Source organism: Eublepharis macularius, chromosome 1, assembly GCF_028583425.1.
Source record: "Eublepharis macularius isolate TG4126 chromosome 1, MPM_Emac_v1.0, whole genome shotgun sequence".
Classification (NCBI taxonomy): domain Eukaryota; kingdom Metazoa; phylum Chordata; class Lepidosauria; order Squamata; family Eublepharidae; genus Eublepharis; species Eublepharis macularius.
The window spans coordinates 172,105,853-172,121,267 of record NC_072790.1 but is presented as its reverse complement, the minus strand read 5'-3'; the positions used below and the strand labels follow the sequence as shown (position 1 = coordinate 172,121,267).

Below are 15,415 nucleotides of genomic sequence, written 5' to 3'. Positions count from 1 at the left end.
TCTTGCCCATACTTTCCCCAACACCCAACTTAATCTCAGTATCAAGAATCGTAAAAGTTTAAGTTTTGCATAAAGATTAACACTTGAAGTAGAAGTTATGCGATGGTCTGATCTGGTGTGATCAATTCTACAATAAACAGACTAAGGGAGAGGATTCAAAAGGTACACTGTCCCAAAGAAATACACATTTAAGCATGCAAAAAGATGTTGCCCAGCAAAAGCTTGTGCGTGCTTATTTTGCTGAAATGTAATGCAATGCTTTAAAAATATGGGACATGGTTTACTTAAAGGCTCAGGTTGCAATACAAGTAAATGCACAGGATGTCAATGTAACAGCCACTGCCAAAGCAATCAAGCTGAAGAAAAATGGGCACCCTCCCACAAATAACATGACTGTCAAGAGACGAGCTAAGAATTGGAACTGAACCAACCCCTCATCTTCATAAAGGTACTTGACAATTCCCCAGAGGATAACAAACAGCATTGGTACACCTAGGAAAAGAGGAAACAAGATATGCAGAGACAATGAAACCAAAAAAGAAAAGATGATCCAAGATTCACACAATGTAGAACTTCTTTAGTCAACAGGAGATTGAATATTGCCTACAAACCATCATCCATTGCACTTGAAGAACATCACATACTTGCTTAATTACCTTTAAAATTGAATTTTCAAAATGAACTTAAAATATTAAACTCAGTCCTACATGTATTCATGCTAGTAGTTTAATTAGAGATGCCAGTCCAAGTGTCACATTCCAATAATTTCTTTGATAAAGCAGGTGCCGTGCAAAGCAAACTAGTCAACATTAGAAAGAGTTTCGGGGAGAGGGGGACACAAACTCTTGTAGATCAAAAATATATGATGACTAATTTCTGATTCAGAAATGCTCCATACAGATGATCAAATGCTCCATACAGATGATATGCTCAACCTCCCCCTTCTTCAGCTTCCTGAATCATCATGGGCTAAAATGATAACTGTCTATTTAAGGAACTGAAAAAAGGGCTGTGAAAAAGAGAAAAGAATGCAAAATTACCTAGGCAATTACTTGCTTAGTTGAAACTACAGTTGTTAAAACTAGGGAGCTCAGAAGGGCTATCAGATGTTTGATGGAAAGGCAATAACACACACACACACACTCTGTCTGATCTACCAGGGATGCCTTTATAATAGACAGTAATATTTCAAATAACCTGTGTTCCCACATAGCCAATGTATGCTGGACTTAGGTTAAAATGACTTTGGAAACAGAACTACAGAGGATACACAGGTACAAGGCCCTCAACCTTTACTGAAATAAACCATAGATAATTATCGTTATAAGATACTATAAGCAGGCAGAACAGCCTTAACTAGCTTGTCTTGTTTTGAGCTTTTAACTTACATTTACACCAAAGTGATTGAAATCTGCACTAAGTGGCTGTTGTCTAGAGATAGGAGCAAATATAGAAAACAGCAAGTTCACCTAGGAGTCTGTTCAGTCCTCCAGTAAATCAAAACTTCTACTATCTGGGAAGTGCTACAGTAGCATCTCAGCTCTCTGAAAATGCTGTAGCTGAAAACGGCTGCATATTCACAGTTTCATAGTATCAAATACAGTAAGAACTGTTATTGTTTCAATACATAGCACAGGAAAATGGGGAGTGAGGGAAGTAATCAGTGTAGATATATCTGTAGGTGCTGGGAAATTTCAGAAAGCAAGTGGAAAGCACATACAACACCATTTTAATATTCTGCTATGATGTGTTCTTCAGACACTAGAGAACTATTATAAAAATAGACCAAGGAATACCACTTTTTGCTTAGGGAGAAAAGAGAAGAGGCGCCAACATAATGAAGAGCAGAAAGATAATTTTAAAATTAGAAGGGCAACAGGTTGGGAAATGAGGAAGATGGCCTCCAAGTCACTACAGGTTCACCATCCCTGGTGACATTCCGGAGAGACTCCACAGCTACCTACCAAGTGCAATGATTTATAACAACAAAATGTCCAGCTGTGATGGTAAGGAAAGGCATTAGATGTCCCACCATAGATCACTTTGAAACCCAGGTGTGTCTTTAATCCAAGGAAACATTTAAAATTACTTTGAATTCTACTTTCTTGGCTTTGCAAGGAATTAAAGTTGTTTTAATTAAAAAAAAAAGCTGATCATAAAATTTTGCTAAATGAAACACCGAGGCTCAAAGAGAACAAGCTATATTTCAGCAACACAAACAGATGTGCAGTGATAACCACTGAGATTTATGACATTTCTGTAGCCTGGATACACTGAAAGATCCTGTATTTAATTGTATTACTTGATATTTGTATTGTGGGACAGAAATAGGGTTGTCAACTCCAGGTTGAGAAAGTCCTGGAGATTTGGGGGGAGAACCTGAGGAAGACAGGGGCTGGGGAGGGAAGGGAGCTCAAGAGGGTATAAAGCTACAGAATCGACCCTTCAAGCAGCCAATTATCCAGGGAAACTGACTTCTGTAGTCTGGAGATCAGTTGTAATTCCAGGAGATCTTCAGGCCAGACATGGGAGATCCAAATGGTCATTATATGTTTAAGAGGAATGGCTGAAAGCAAATTTCTGTTGAGCAACTGCAGTGTTAGGGTTAGAACTGATTTCTGATTAACATGGTATGTTGCATCTCCTTCCTCTGTCCCTTGGAGTTTACTACTGCTGAATCTTAAATTCTGTCTTTGTCAGCATTAAAATTCTTTAACTCATAGCTCTGAGTGTCCGGGGTCTGAGGCACAGCCCCCGGCCTCGCCAGGAGGAAGCAATGGGAGACAGCTGGGAGGCAGCGGCCCTGCTGCCCCGGCCAGCCATCAGAGCCAGAACCTGCCTATGCCAGGGAAAGGGGGCAAAGGTCCAAGGCCCCAGGGGGCTAGAAGGGGCAGGGCGAGGCCAGCTAGCCCCACACTCCAGGGAGAAGGCAGGAGGCTGGGCAAAGTAGAGGGAGAAGGCAAGGGCAGTAGAAATAGGGACCCAGCAGCTGCCCAAGCAGAGCCCTTACCTGATGAGGAGAAGCAGCCCCAACAGCTCAGTGTCACGCCCCAGCCTATACACCAGCTAGAAGGCAATAGCCAGGCTCAGGGAGTGCCAGGAGCCAAGCAACTCCAGGTGGAGCTGCCACAGGCATTCTGGGGGAGGAGCTGGGCAGCCAGCCAAGGGGCCGAAGCTGGGCCTGCCTTCGGCAATCAGCAGAGTCAGGGAGGCTTGACAGCCAGGTGACAAGACACAGCTGTTGCTGGTCAATGGAGCCAGATCAGCTAACCCAGCTGCAACTACTTGGGGCAGCCCAGAACAAGGCTGGAAAGAGGGCGGGGCAGAGAAAGGAGGCCCTATAAAGGATGGCTGGGAAGAGCTCTGGGGTGGTGGTTTGAGTAGGAGTTATGGAGTGGAGGAGGAGTGAAGCAGTGCGAGAGCAAAGACCCAGAGGAGAGTTGAAGGAGGAACTGATGGCAGAGATCAAAGAGGGTGAGCAGCACAGGTTAAGCGGGCCAGTGAGTGGATTGAGAGGGAGTCTGGGTGAGGTATACCACCCCTCCTTCCACAGAGCAGGGTCTCACAGAATTCCTGGCCCCCCTTTGATGCTAGGGCTGGATGGTGCAGTGCCCCACCCAGTGGGGGCGGCGGTGAGCCCTGACACTGAGGACTGAGAGTACTTTGCACACTTCAAGTTAATAAGCAGCTCATGCTTTGCAGGGATATGTTGTATGTAGTTCTTGCTATTTAGTTCCAAATTACTTATCTAGTCATGTGTATACACATATATTTTGCTACTTTTACTGAACAATGAATTCCTTGGTCATACAAACTGTTTTGATACATTCTAATGTTCAATATATGGTCATATGTTGGAGCTGTCTGGATTAATTTGAAGTGCTTTATCAGTATAGTTCTCTCCACTGTTTGATAGAAGTTAAGATTTGACTAAAGAATTTAACTGTTCTCAATTACTACAAATGTTTATCTTGCTGCAGTGGGCCTTGTCTGTTCTGCAGGCACGTGAATGAAAAAAAAATCCAATTTGCAGATTTTGTTAGATAAATCAGCAAGTTTATAATAGACAATCCACAGAGAAAGATATAATTTGGGAAGCGGCAAAAGTGGTGATCAGAGGGATCTGTATTACTAAAGAAATTCATTTTAGAAAAAATATGGATATGAAAAGAGAACAACAGTTAAAGGAAATATTAGAATTGCAGAGACAATTACAAACCAAGTATGATAAGCAGATTCAGGACCAAATAAATAAAATAAAAGTTGAATTGCAGGAATTAGACACCCTCTCAATGGGGAAAAAGGAGATTGTAGTGAAAAATTAGTACCAAAGCAGTAATATAAACACCATGAAGAGAATGGCTAATTATTTGAAGAAAAGAAGGGAAAAGCAAAGGATAGGGTTTATGAAAGATGCAAGGGGAAACAGGATATTCAAAGACAACCATATAAGAGAAATTTTTGCAAAATTTTACCAGAAGTTATTTAAAGTTGAGGAAAGCAATCAGTTTGAGGAGGAGATAGACAACAACATCAAGGGAGAGGACATGACAGTACTAAACCAGGATATTACACAACAAGAAATTAGGAACGTTATTAAGAACCTAAGAAACGTGAAATCACCTGGCTTAGACACATTTACAGGAGAATTTTATAAAATGGTGAGTAATATAATAGCCCCGGAGTTGCAGAGATTATTTAACAAAATTTTAAAGGGTGGGAAAGCCCCTGACTCTTGGAGAAATATTGAAATTATTACAATTCTGAAACAACAAAAGGACCTGGCAGATATGGCCTCTTATAGACCTATATGCTTGATAAAGCAAGATTATAAAATTTTTGCAAAGGTATTAGCTAATAGATTGGAAAAATATCTCCCGAGATTAGTGGGAGAGGACCAATATGGATTTGTAAAAGGAAGATATATTGGACACCCCATAAGAAATGTGATCAGTGCCTTATACCATGCAAATAATAAGAGAAAGATTGCTCTATTGAAATTAGATGTTTATAAGGCATTCGATTAATTAAATCATGGATATCTTTTTCAAGTATTAAACAAAATTGGGTTTGAAGGACCTTTTATGATCGCATTAAACAAAATTTACAAAGACGGGAAAGCCCTGATTAAAATTAACAATGGACATACCAAGGAAATATTAATTCAAAGAGGAGTAAAACAGGGGTGCCCACTATCTCCAATGCTGTTTGTATTAGCTATGGAGCCTTTGGCAGACAGAATTAGGAAGAGTGTTAGAATCAGAGGCTATAAAGTAGGAAAGGAAGAAATTAAACTAAATTTATTTGCTGATGATGTATTATTAGTATTAGAAAACCCTTTGGAAGCATTGAGAGAGCTTATGATAATTTTAGAAGACTTTAAATTATACTCAGAATTAGGAGTAAATATTAAAAAGTCTGAATTAATGCTTAGCAGGATTGAACAAAAGGAAATAGGTAAATTAACAGGTATGAAATTAGGAGCAAAAAGGTTGAAATATTTGGGAGTGATAATTACAAAAATATTAAAAATATGGTAGGGGTAAATTTCAAATTAATGTGGAAAAAAATAGTGAAAAGTTTGAAACAATGGGAGAAAAAACATTTAAGTATATTGGGGGAGATAAGGACAGTTAAAATGTTTATAATACCTCAGATGTTATATTTATTTCAGGTACTCCCAGAAGAGATATCTAGGAAGCAATTAATTATGTGGGACCAAACAATTAAAAAGTGGGTATTTGGTTGTAAGGAAGCCAGACTACCAAGAAAAGCAATTTACTCACCAAAGGAAGATCTATAGTGGGGCATTCCACAATTGGAAAGATAGTATGAAGCTTTCCAATTAAGGATGATATTGGAAATTGATGGTAAAAGTTTGGATAAATGGGTGAGATGGGAAGATAATGTAAACAAAGGAGTAGATAATTTTGGAATATTTACAACAAAGGTGAAAAAAGAAATAGAGAATTCAATAGGCCTGCGACAGACAGCTTTAAATATTTGGAATAAGAAAAAAGCTACCTGGTTGCCAGTACCTTCAAAATAGAATCCTATTGAATCTTTAAATGAAGCATTTAAAAATTTTGGAACGGATTTTTGGGAGGAATTAAAGCAGAAGGGTTTATATAGAATGAAAGATTTTTATGATTCACAAGGAAATTTGATTCCAATGCAGGAAGTATAGGAACGAGTGGGAAACCAAACTAAGAGCGGAACTACAAGTGACAAAAGACACAGATTGGACACTTGTCAGCTTCCTTCAAGTTTTGATGGGAAATGTAGGCAGCTTGGCGGAATGTTGGACAAGTGACAGTTGAAAAGTCCATTGGAGAGCAGTCAGAGCCAAGCTGCAAGACTAGGATGCCTACATTTCCCATCAAAACTTGAGGGAAGCTGACAAGTTTCCAATCTGTGCCTTTTGTCACTTGTAGTTCTGCTCTTGGTTAAAGATTATGGGTCTATAAAATTTTATAAAACGCAGGAGATATAGCGAAATAGTAAATACGGAGGACAACCCATTTGAAAAATTATACAGTATAAAGGATGTCAATAAGAAGGGTATAGCAAGGAAATTATATAATTTAATGAATAAGGATAGAGAATATATGATCAGGTTGATAAAATCTAAATGGGAGAAAGAGCTAAAATTAACAGATCAGAAGATAGATAAATTAATGAAAGATATAAGGGTAATAAAAATGGAAAAATTTAAAGAACTGGAGATGAAAGTAGTATTGAAATGGTATAGGACTCCCTCCCAATTATCCTATATGATCAAGGGAATGAAATCGGATTGTTGGCATTGTAACAGAATAAAAGGCTATTATGCTCATTTATGGTGGGAATGCTCTAAAGTAACAGTCTTCTGGCAAATGATATTGGGAAAGGTGAAGGAGCTTTGCAATGTTGAGATAAATTTAAATGGGGACACAGATTTGCAGATTTTGTTAGATAAATCAGCAAGTTCTCCATATTTAATTGTAATAATCAGAAACAGAATACCAAAAATTTCTATTTGGAGGCAGCCAAAACAATGATGCTGTATTGAGGAATTAAGGAAGATACTGCACAAGTTGCTGTCTGCTGAATCACCCATTTGCTTTCATCCCTGGGTATAAGCTCTATAGACAGGACAGGGAGGAATATGTTGCGGGAGGTAGCACATTGCCTATCAAAGAGGGCATGGAGTCAAATAAGACATAAAATGTTAGTGGAATGTTAGTGGGCCCAGTCATGCTGCAGCCACATGGCCTGCTCACAAGGCAGGCATGTGGCCAGGAACACGGAGGTGGGCTTTGCCCTCCAGGTTGGCCCTAGGCACCTATAGCCCCCACTGGCACATTTGTTCCTGCTGGCCCAAGAATGGGGTGTATAGTGGGCAGGGCAGAGGCCATGCTGGCATCACAGACACTGGAGGGAGGAATGAGGCAGCCTGGGAGTAGTACTCCAGTTCTTAGGACCATTGATTAGCCTGGCTAGTAGGGGCTGTGGCAGAAGAGTGGGGATGGAGGAGGGGCCATGGCTATAAGAGAGGGCTCCACACACCCAGGGAGGAAGCAACAGGAAAGCCAGGCCTACACTAGAGAGAGACAGGAGAGTGCCCTAGGGAGCATGTGGAGGTACACAGGTGATATGATGCCACCCCACGATCCCAATTCTGAGGCTGTGGGGGAACCCTCCGGAGGAAGGCAGGACCATGGATGAACACACACCACAACCCAAGCCAGGGGGCACTCAAATTACTTAATAGTGGGGATATACTATTGCCCACTAGATCAAAACCCTTGAGGCTGATCTCAAGATGGAGAAGGAAGTAAGGGAGATGATTATAGTAGATACTGTTGTGGTATTACCCTCACACTGACTGGGTTAACAGATCACATCATGCTGTAGAAACGTGGTTCCTAGACAACATAAATGACTATGCACTAGAATAGTTGGTCGCAGAGCCAACAAGTTATCCTGGGCTTGGTTCTGAGCGAAGCTTGAGACCTGGTGCAAAATATAGACAATGTTGCAACAATTGATGAACAGTGGCCATAAAAATCAGCTTTAGTGTCAATGAAAAGCTACCCCCTAAAGTCCAAAACAGCAACATTTTATTTCAAAAGGGAACTGTACAAAAAAGAAGGGGAAAGTTACAAGGAAGATGAAAGCCTGGCATCAATTCTCAGCATGGAACAGGTATGCTTTACTATTCCAAAGTCTTGTTTAGAAATTTAAAGAGGATTGCCTTAGGCCATTTCTTAATTCTTCAAAACCTAATTATTTACAATATGTTCAGTGCAATTTGTATTGGCACTTGTTCTAGTGATTTACAGCAAAGTCAAAAAGTTGTTATCTCTTGCATCTCCTCTGTAATTTGATTTCAAAACTTCCTCAGGGTTTCATGAAAATAGATTTTACAATCAAGTTGTCTTGTATTAGTCTTCCATTATAGTGTGGTTTAGTCTTATTCCAGCCCTTTGACTGACCTTTGGAAGTTAAATCATATCGAGTATACCAACCTGCTTGCCAGAAAGGCCTGAACCAGGCTGTAGCCATTTTATGAAAGAAGCTACTTCATGAAGAGACTTCATTTTGTCAGAAAGATACAACTGCACATCAGAAACTGCACCCAGGTGTCTGGAACTAGGGTGACAGTAACATGAGGTCTCATACCATGAGAAAACTGTTCAAGTAACTGAAAGACATATAGAGATGGTACCAAAAATGTGAAAATATCATGACTACCATGTTCTCTTAACATACCAACAAACCTTATCAAATTAGAACACTGGTTATGAAACTGATATTTCAAATATACTTTATTTGATGCTGGGGAAAAGATAAATGATCTAAGAGGTAACAATCTCTCCTCCCCAATAAGCAAGAATAGAAGCAGTAGAACTTTGTATTCACACCATCCTTTGAAGATGCCATGGGAGTCAGTATTTCATGGGATCCTACATCTAGCTTTGGGAAGGCACCTGAAAGATTCACCAGCTCCATTAGCTTGAATATTTGTAAATCATCTAAACAAACTAAGCTTTGTCTTAACAGCATGCAACTGTGCTCAAGGGGTTGTTAATACTCTCCTTCATGCCCCTCACATTACCACCTTAAGTACTATTGCCTCTGCTTCAGGAAGAGTTACAAGAAGCACTGTATTTTTCAAAGAAGGGATGCTGAGGCGAGAGACAGCTCAGCACTAACAACTCCAGATTTGTTTAGATTTGGATAAGCAATCACAGTAGCTATCATGTCAAGATATATTACCAAGGGATGTAGGAAATTACATGTATGTGGCCTTTACACATCTACCTTCCAGTCCAAAGGTAAGGGATCTATAACCTTCTTCTATACACAAATGCCTTGTTGGGAAGGAATATCTTGGGTGAAATTGTGGAAGGGACAGAGTGGAGAAGAAAGAGAATGGTAACAACTTAGGTCAGAGCTAATGTGTATACACATCATAAAGAAATAGCATGAAAGGAAAGTAGATGTAAAGGCAATGCAACAAACCATACAATCAAGCAAGTTGGAATATGCCACCAACAAGCTGTTCCCACATCTAGCAAAAGCTAATCAGTTTTAAGATAGATGCATTTTCTCATGGCAAGTCCAACAACTGAATAGTCCCATGTTGTAAAACATGTATGATGTCCCCAAGAGAGAGAACAAGAGTAGAGAAGGTGAGTAGGAACAGGGTGTCACAGATGAAGAATAAGGAGGTCAAGGTATGCAGTTGAGGTTTCCACAAGGGAGACTGGGAGGCAAGGGAAGCTGAGGAAGCATAGGTGAGGGAGGCAGGGGAAGCAAGGGCAAGGTTAAGAGACAAAGAAAGAAAACTTCATATGTTATCTGTTTCTGCAGCTTGGATGCAGTATTGGAACTCCAAAGTGGCAAGGGAACAGTTTGGGCAAAATAAACTTTCTCTAGTAAAAGTGACAGAGGGCAGCTTGTGTGAAGGACTGGACCTTCAGATTCAGAATGTTGAATTAATGAGGCAGAAAAGCTAGTTTGGTGTAGTGGCTAAGAGCAATGGTACTCTAATCTGGAGAAACAGGTTTGATTCCGCACTCTTCCACTTGAAGCCAGCTGGGTAACCTTGGGTCAGTCACCGCTCTCCAGAGCTCTCTCAGCCCCACCCACCTCACAGGGTGACTGTTGTAGGGATAACCTCACAGGGTGATTGTTGTGAGGGTGTTAAGTTGTCCTAAAGGGTGGTATATAAAGTGAATGTTATTATTATTTATTATGAAGGGAGACTTGAGTCAAATAGTAAAGAGGCCAGTAGCACCTTTAAGACTAACCAACTTTATTGTAACATAAGCTTTCAAGAGTCATAACTCTCTTTTGTCAGATGGACTGTTTACTATTTTGCTACTATAGACTAACACAGCTAAAAATGGTTCAACAATTCATCTAAAAGGCAGTATTCCCTATTAAAGAGCTGATAACTATTAGTATACACAGTATACACATCTTATATATTGTACACATAGTATGTATTACTTATTTTAATATCCCTATGAACTGTCTTTCACATCAACCAGAAAAGAAGAGCTAAGAGATCAAGGCAAATGGATAAGGAAAAAAGAAAGAAAAACCTCACAAATCTCTGTATCCTTCTGGATCTTTTCCAGGTAACTTAACATTCTATTGTAGTTGCTTACAAGCTATACTAGGCCCTGGACACTAATAAATGAAAGCAGAGGGAAGTAAAATTATCTCAAGCATGACAGGGAACTTTAATTAATTAATTTTTGAAGTGAATGACAGTTTCCTTACCATGAGTTGAGATAAATGTAAAAATACTGTGGGGGGAAGCACTAAGATTTTCATTTGACTTTTTTTTAAAAAAATGTCCACAATATCATAAATTGTCTTGCCACTACAGTGTCTCAATGTTATCATCCACGAATGATACTACTCCACCACTGCTTCACCATCATTTTTAAATATAAAGTTTTTCTTAAAGTCAATTACATATAGTCATGTGGATAGGTTCAGTTGCAATCCACTATTCTGAGAGACAAATACAGTTGGGAGGGCCCAAAAATGAGTTCTATGCCTTCACAGACTGTACAATATTCTCCAATTTTCATTACAAAATTTATATCCCACCTTTCTGCCCTCATCAAGGCCAACAAGGCATCTAACATTTTAAACAAGCATCATAAAAGCATGTAATAAATGCAGAGCTCAAAAGATTATTATAGTGGTTGGCTTGTTTCATATGGGAGTAGGCAGTCTTTCAGGTATGGTAATCCCAACCCATATAGGGTTTTAAAGGTCAACACCAGCACTTTGAATTGAGCCCAGAAATTGGGACCCAGTGTAGATGGGCCAAGGCTGGAGTGATATGGTCCTTACATCCTACTCCAGTCAACATCATGGCTGTAGCATTCTGCACCACTGAACACTTAAGGGCAGTCCCATATACTGCACATTGCAGTACTCTAATCTGGATGTAACCAGGGCATGCAACACAGTGGCCAGATATTTTCTGACCAGGAAAGGCTGCGGTTGGTTAACCAATCGAAGCTGGTAAAAGGCACTCCTGGCCACAGCTTCCACCTTCTTATCTAGTAGTAGGCCTGGATCCCAGAGAGTCACAGGAAACCACAGCTCATCTTGATTTGAGACCTGCTCAGAGAACAGAACAGCAGTCATCTTCATGTTCCGGCTGTGTAGTACTCAGTTAAAGCACTGAGTCAAGGCACAGCCATATTTAAGCTTTGCCCTACTTATTCTACTCTCTTCTGTGTAAAGGCTAGTTTCTGTGTAAAGAACCACTTTCAATATTAATTGGGCATGCTTCCCTTAACTACATATCCTATCTATCAGGCGAGGACACAAATATATTTAGGTAAAACAATATAGAGTACATATTTTCAATAAGCTCCATCTTTGGTGCCAGACAGAGAGGCTAGAAGTCAAGGCAGAGCACATTGACCCCTAGCCTGAGATATGTCAGCTGCCCAGGAGAACTCTAGGAGAAAAGACCCTTGTGAGGACCAACCAGAGAAGGTGGAACTGCCTATCTCCTGGATAATGCAAACCAATTATCAGTTAGAGATGGAAAGGGAATTTAACCCAATGCACTGCCCAAGAAGATAGTAGGTGGGCTCCTGAGAAATCTTAACATCCTAACCAACCCTTCGGGTAAGATTTCCACGGGTGTTCTGTTTGGGGTGAATGAGTTCCTGAAGCAAAAATCTCAGGAGAAATGAACAGGATTTTCATGCACGCCCCCATGGGGCTTTGAATGCTTTGTGCCATGGGTGGGTGGTACTGTCTTTGTGTAACCTATACACCTTGCGCTCAATAAATCTTAGCCTTTAAGATTCTGGGTAGGACAGGTCAAACAAAGGTACAAGGCTACAAGTGTCTATATACCAATGTCCAAAGTATGGGTAATAAGAAAGAAGAGCTTGAGCTTCTATTGCAAACTGAGGGCTACGATATAGTAGGAATTACTGAGACTTGATGGGATGATTCCCATGACTGGAATGTGCTAGTGGATGGGTATGAGTTGTTCAAGAAAAACCAGAAGGGTAGAAGAGGAGGTGAAGTGGCGTTGTATGTGAGGAGAGGGCTTGATTGTCAAGAAGTTATGGAGAATGGGGCAGACAGCCCGGTGGAAAGCATATGGGTAGAAATAAGGGGAGGAAGGACAAAGGGTATTATTGTTGGAGTCTGCTACAGACCACCTGACCAGCGAGAAGAAACGGATGCTGCCCTCTTTAAACAGATTGGTAGAGTATCCAGACATCAGAACCTTGTAATTATGGGTGACTTCAACTTCCCTGATGTGTGCTGGGAGACAGGCTCAGCAAAGCATCGTGAATCACGCAATTTCCTGACCTGCCTGGCCGATAACTTCCTTTCTCAAAAGTTGGAGGAAGCTACAAGGGGCTCGGCCATACTAGACTTGATATTAACCAACAGGGAAGAATTGGTAGATGCGATGAAGGTGGTGGGGACCTTAGCGGGAAGTGACCATGTCCTCCTTGAATTCCAGTTGCTGTGGGGGGCCAAGGAAATTCATAGCCAGACTCATAGGTTAGATTTTCGTAGGGCCAACTTCGATGAACTCAGAGGCTTGATGAGAGACATTCCGAGGGGGAGTGTGCTGGAAGGGAAAGGAGCGAGTGAAGGGTGGGCCCTTCTCAAAAATGAGCTTTTGCAAGCTCAAGCCCTCACTATCCCCGCAAGACAGAAACATGGTAAGGGCTCCAAGAAACTGATGTGGATGTACAGAGAGCTCCAGAATAAGCTAAGGGAGAAAAAGAAAATGTTCAGGAAATGGAGAGAAGGACAGACCTCTAAAGAGGAGTATATGAGGGTTACTAGGTACTGCAGATCAGCCATCAGACAGTCCAAAGCTCAGTACGAGCTGGATCTGGCCAGGAGGGCTCGCTACAGTAAGAAAAACTTCTACAGATATGCGAGAAGCAAATGTAAGGTAAAAGAGGCAATTGGACCACTGTTGGGAGTAGATGGAGAAACTCTGATGCTGGACAGAGAAAAAGCAGACAGGCTTAATGACTTTTTTGCCTCTGTTTTCTCCCTGAAGAACTCAGGCACATCTAGAGATAGTAGAAAATGTGGCAGGACACCTGAGTGGCTAGTTGACATTGACAGAGAGGTTGTGGAGAGGCATCTGGCTGCACTGGATGAATACAAATCCCCTGGGCCGGATGGGGTGCACCCAAGAGTGCTGAAAGAACTTTCTAGAGAACTTGCAGAACCCCTGTCCATCATCTTCAAGGCCTCCTGGAGGACTGGGGATGTGCCACAAGATTGGAGAAGAGCGAATGTTATCCCAATCTTTAAGAAAGGGAAGAAGGATGACCCGGGAAACTACAGGCCGGTCAGTCTGACTTCTGTTGCTGGGAAGATATTAGAACAGATTTTAAAGGCATCAATCTGTAAGCATCTGAAGGACCGCTCAGTGATCCAGGGAAGTCAGCATGGTTTTGTTCCTAACAGATCTTGCCAGACCAACCTGGTTTCCTTCTTTGATCGAGTGACCAGCTTACTGGATCGGGGGAACTCTGTTGACATGATTTATCTGGATTTCAGTAAAGCTTTTGATAAGGTCCCCCATGACATTCTGATGGGCAAACTGGAAGACTGTGGACTGGACTATAGGGCAGTTCGGTGGATAGGGAACTGGTTAGAAGACCGCACTCAAAGAGTGGTGGTCAACGGCGTTTCGTCAGATTGGAGGGAGGTGTCCAGTGGGGTGCCGCAGGGCTCGGTTTTGGGCCCGGTACTTTTCAATATTTTTATCAATGATCTGGATGAAGGAGTGGAAGGGCTGCTCATTAAATTTGCTGATGATACCAAATTGGGAGGAGTAGCAAACAAAGACAAGTGCACAGTATTACATCTGGGCCACAAAAATGGGAAGCACAAATACTGGATGGGGGATACACTTCTGGGCAGTAGTATATGTGAAAGGGATCTTGGGGTAAGAGTGGACTGTAAGCTAAATATGAGCAGTCAGTATGATGCGGTGGCAAAAAAGGCTAATTCAATCTTGGGTTGTATCAAAGGGGCCATAGCGTCAAAATCGCAGGAGGTCATAGCCCCTCTCTATACTGCCTTGGTCAGGCCGCACCTAGAGTATTGTGTGCAGTTCTGGAGGCCTCACTTCAAAAAGGATGTGGACAAAATCGAGGGTGCAGAGGAGAGCGACGAGGATGATCAGGGGTCTGGAGACTGACCCCTACGAGGAAAGGCTGAGGGCCTTGGGAATGTTTAGTTTGGAGAAGAGGAGGTTGAGGGGGGACATGATTGCTCTCTTTACATATTTGAAAGGCTGTCATTTGGAGGAGGGCAAGGAGCTGTTCCAGTTGGCAGCAGAGGGTAGGACCCAAAGCAATGGGCTTAAATTACATGCACAAAGGTACCAGCTGGATATTAGGAAAAACTTTTTCACGGTCAGAGTAGTTCAAAAGTGGAATCAGCTGCCTAGGGAGGTGGTGAGCTCCCCCTCACTGGCAGTTTTCAAGAAGAATACTTGTCAGAGATGCTTTAGGCTGATACTGCACTGGGGAGGGGGTTGGACTAGATGGTCTATATGGCCCCTTCCAACTCTATGATTCTATGATCCAAGTAGACACTGGATGTTCAACAAAAGGAAAAATATCTCAGCATCCCTGCAATGACTGAACACCCCTGCAGGACTGGCTGAAGCCTCTGCTAACGAACAGAATTCCCCAAGACCATGCTCTCTGGCAGCCGGTAGCTTTTAGCTCCATAACAAGAACAACCCATAATGTGGGACCTGCTCCTTTAAGGGAAGCATAACTCCATCCAGAACAAGTGACACCTGAAAGCCCGGATCAGACTTCTCACTCAACAGTGGCACTTCTGTCTCATTAGAATTAAGCTTAAATTTATTAGTTCACGGTCA

General features: G+C 41.6%; 1 protein-coding gene across 1 annotated transcript in view; it reads right to left on the bottom strand.

The window, feature by feature from the left end:
* Window positions 1–15,415, bottom strand: part of GLP1R (glucagon like peptide 1 receptor) — a 177,627-nt gene that overhangs the window by 34,349 nt on the left and 127,863 nt on the right. The window contains exon 9 of the mRNA XM_054972289.1: window positions 432–492. Within this exon, the coding sequence (XP_054828264.1) occupies window positions 432–492 (61 nt within the window). The remainder of the gene's footprint in view (window positions 1–431; window positions 493–15,415) is intronic.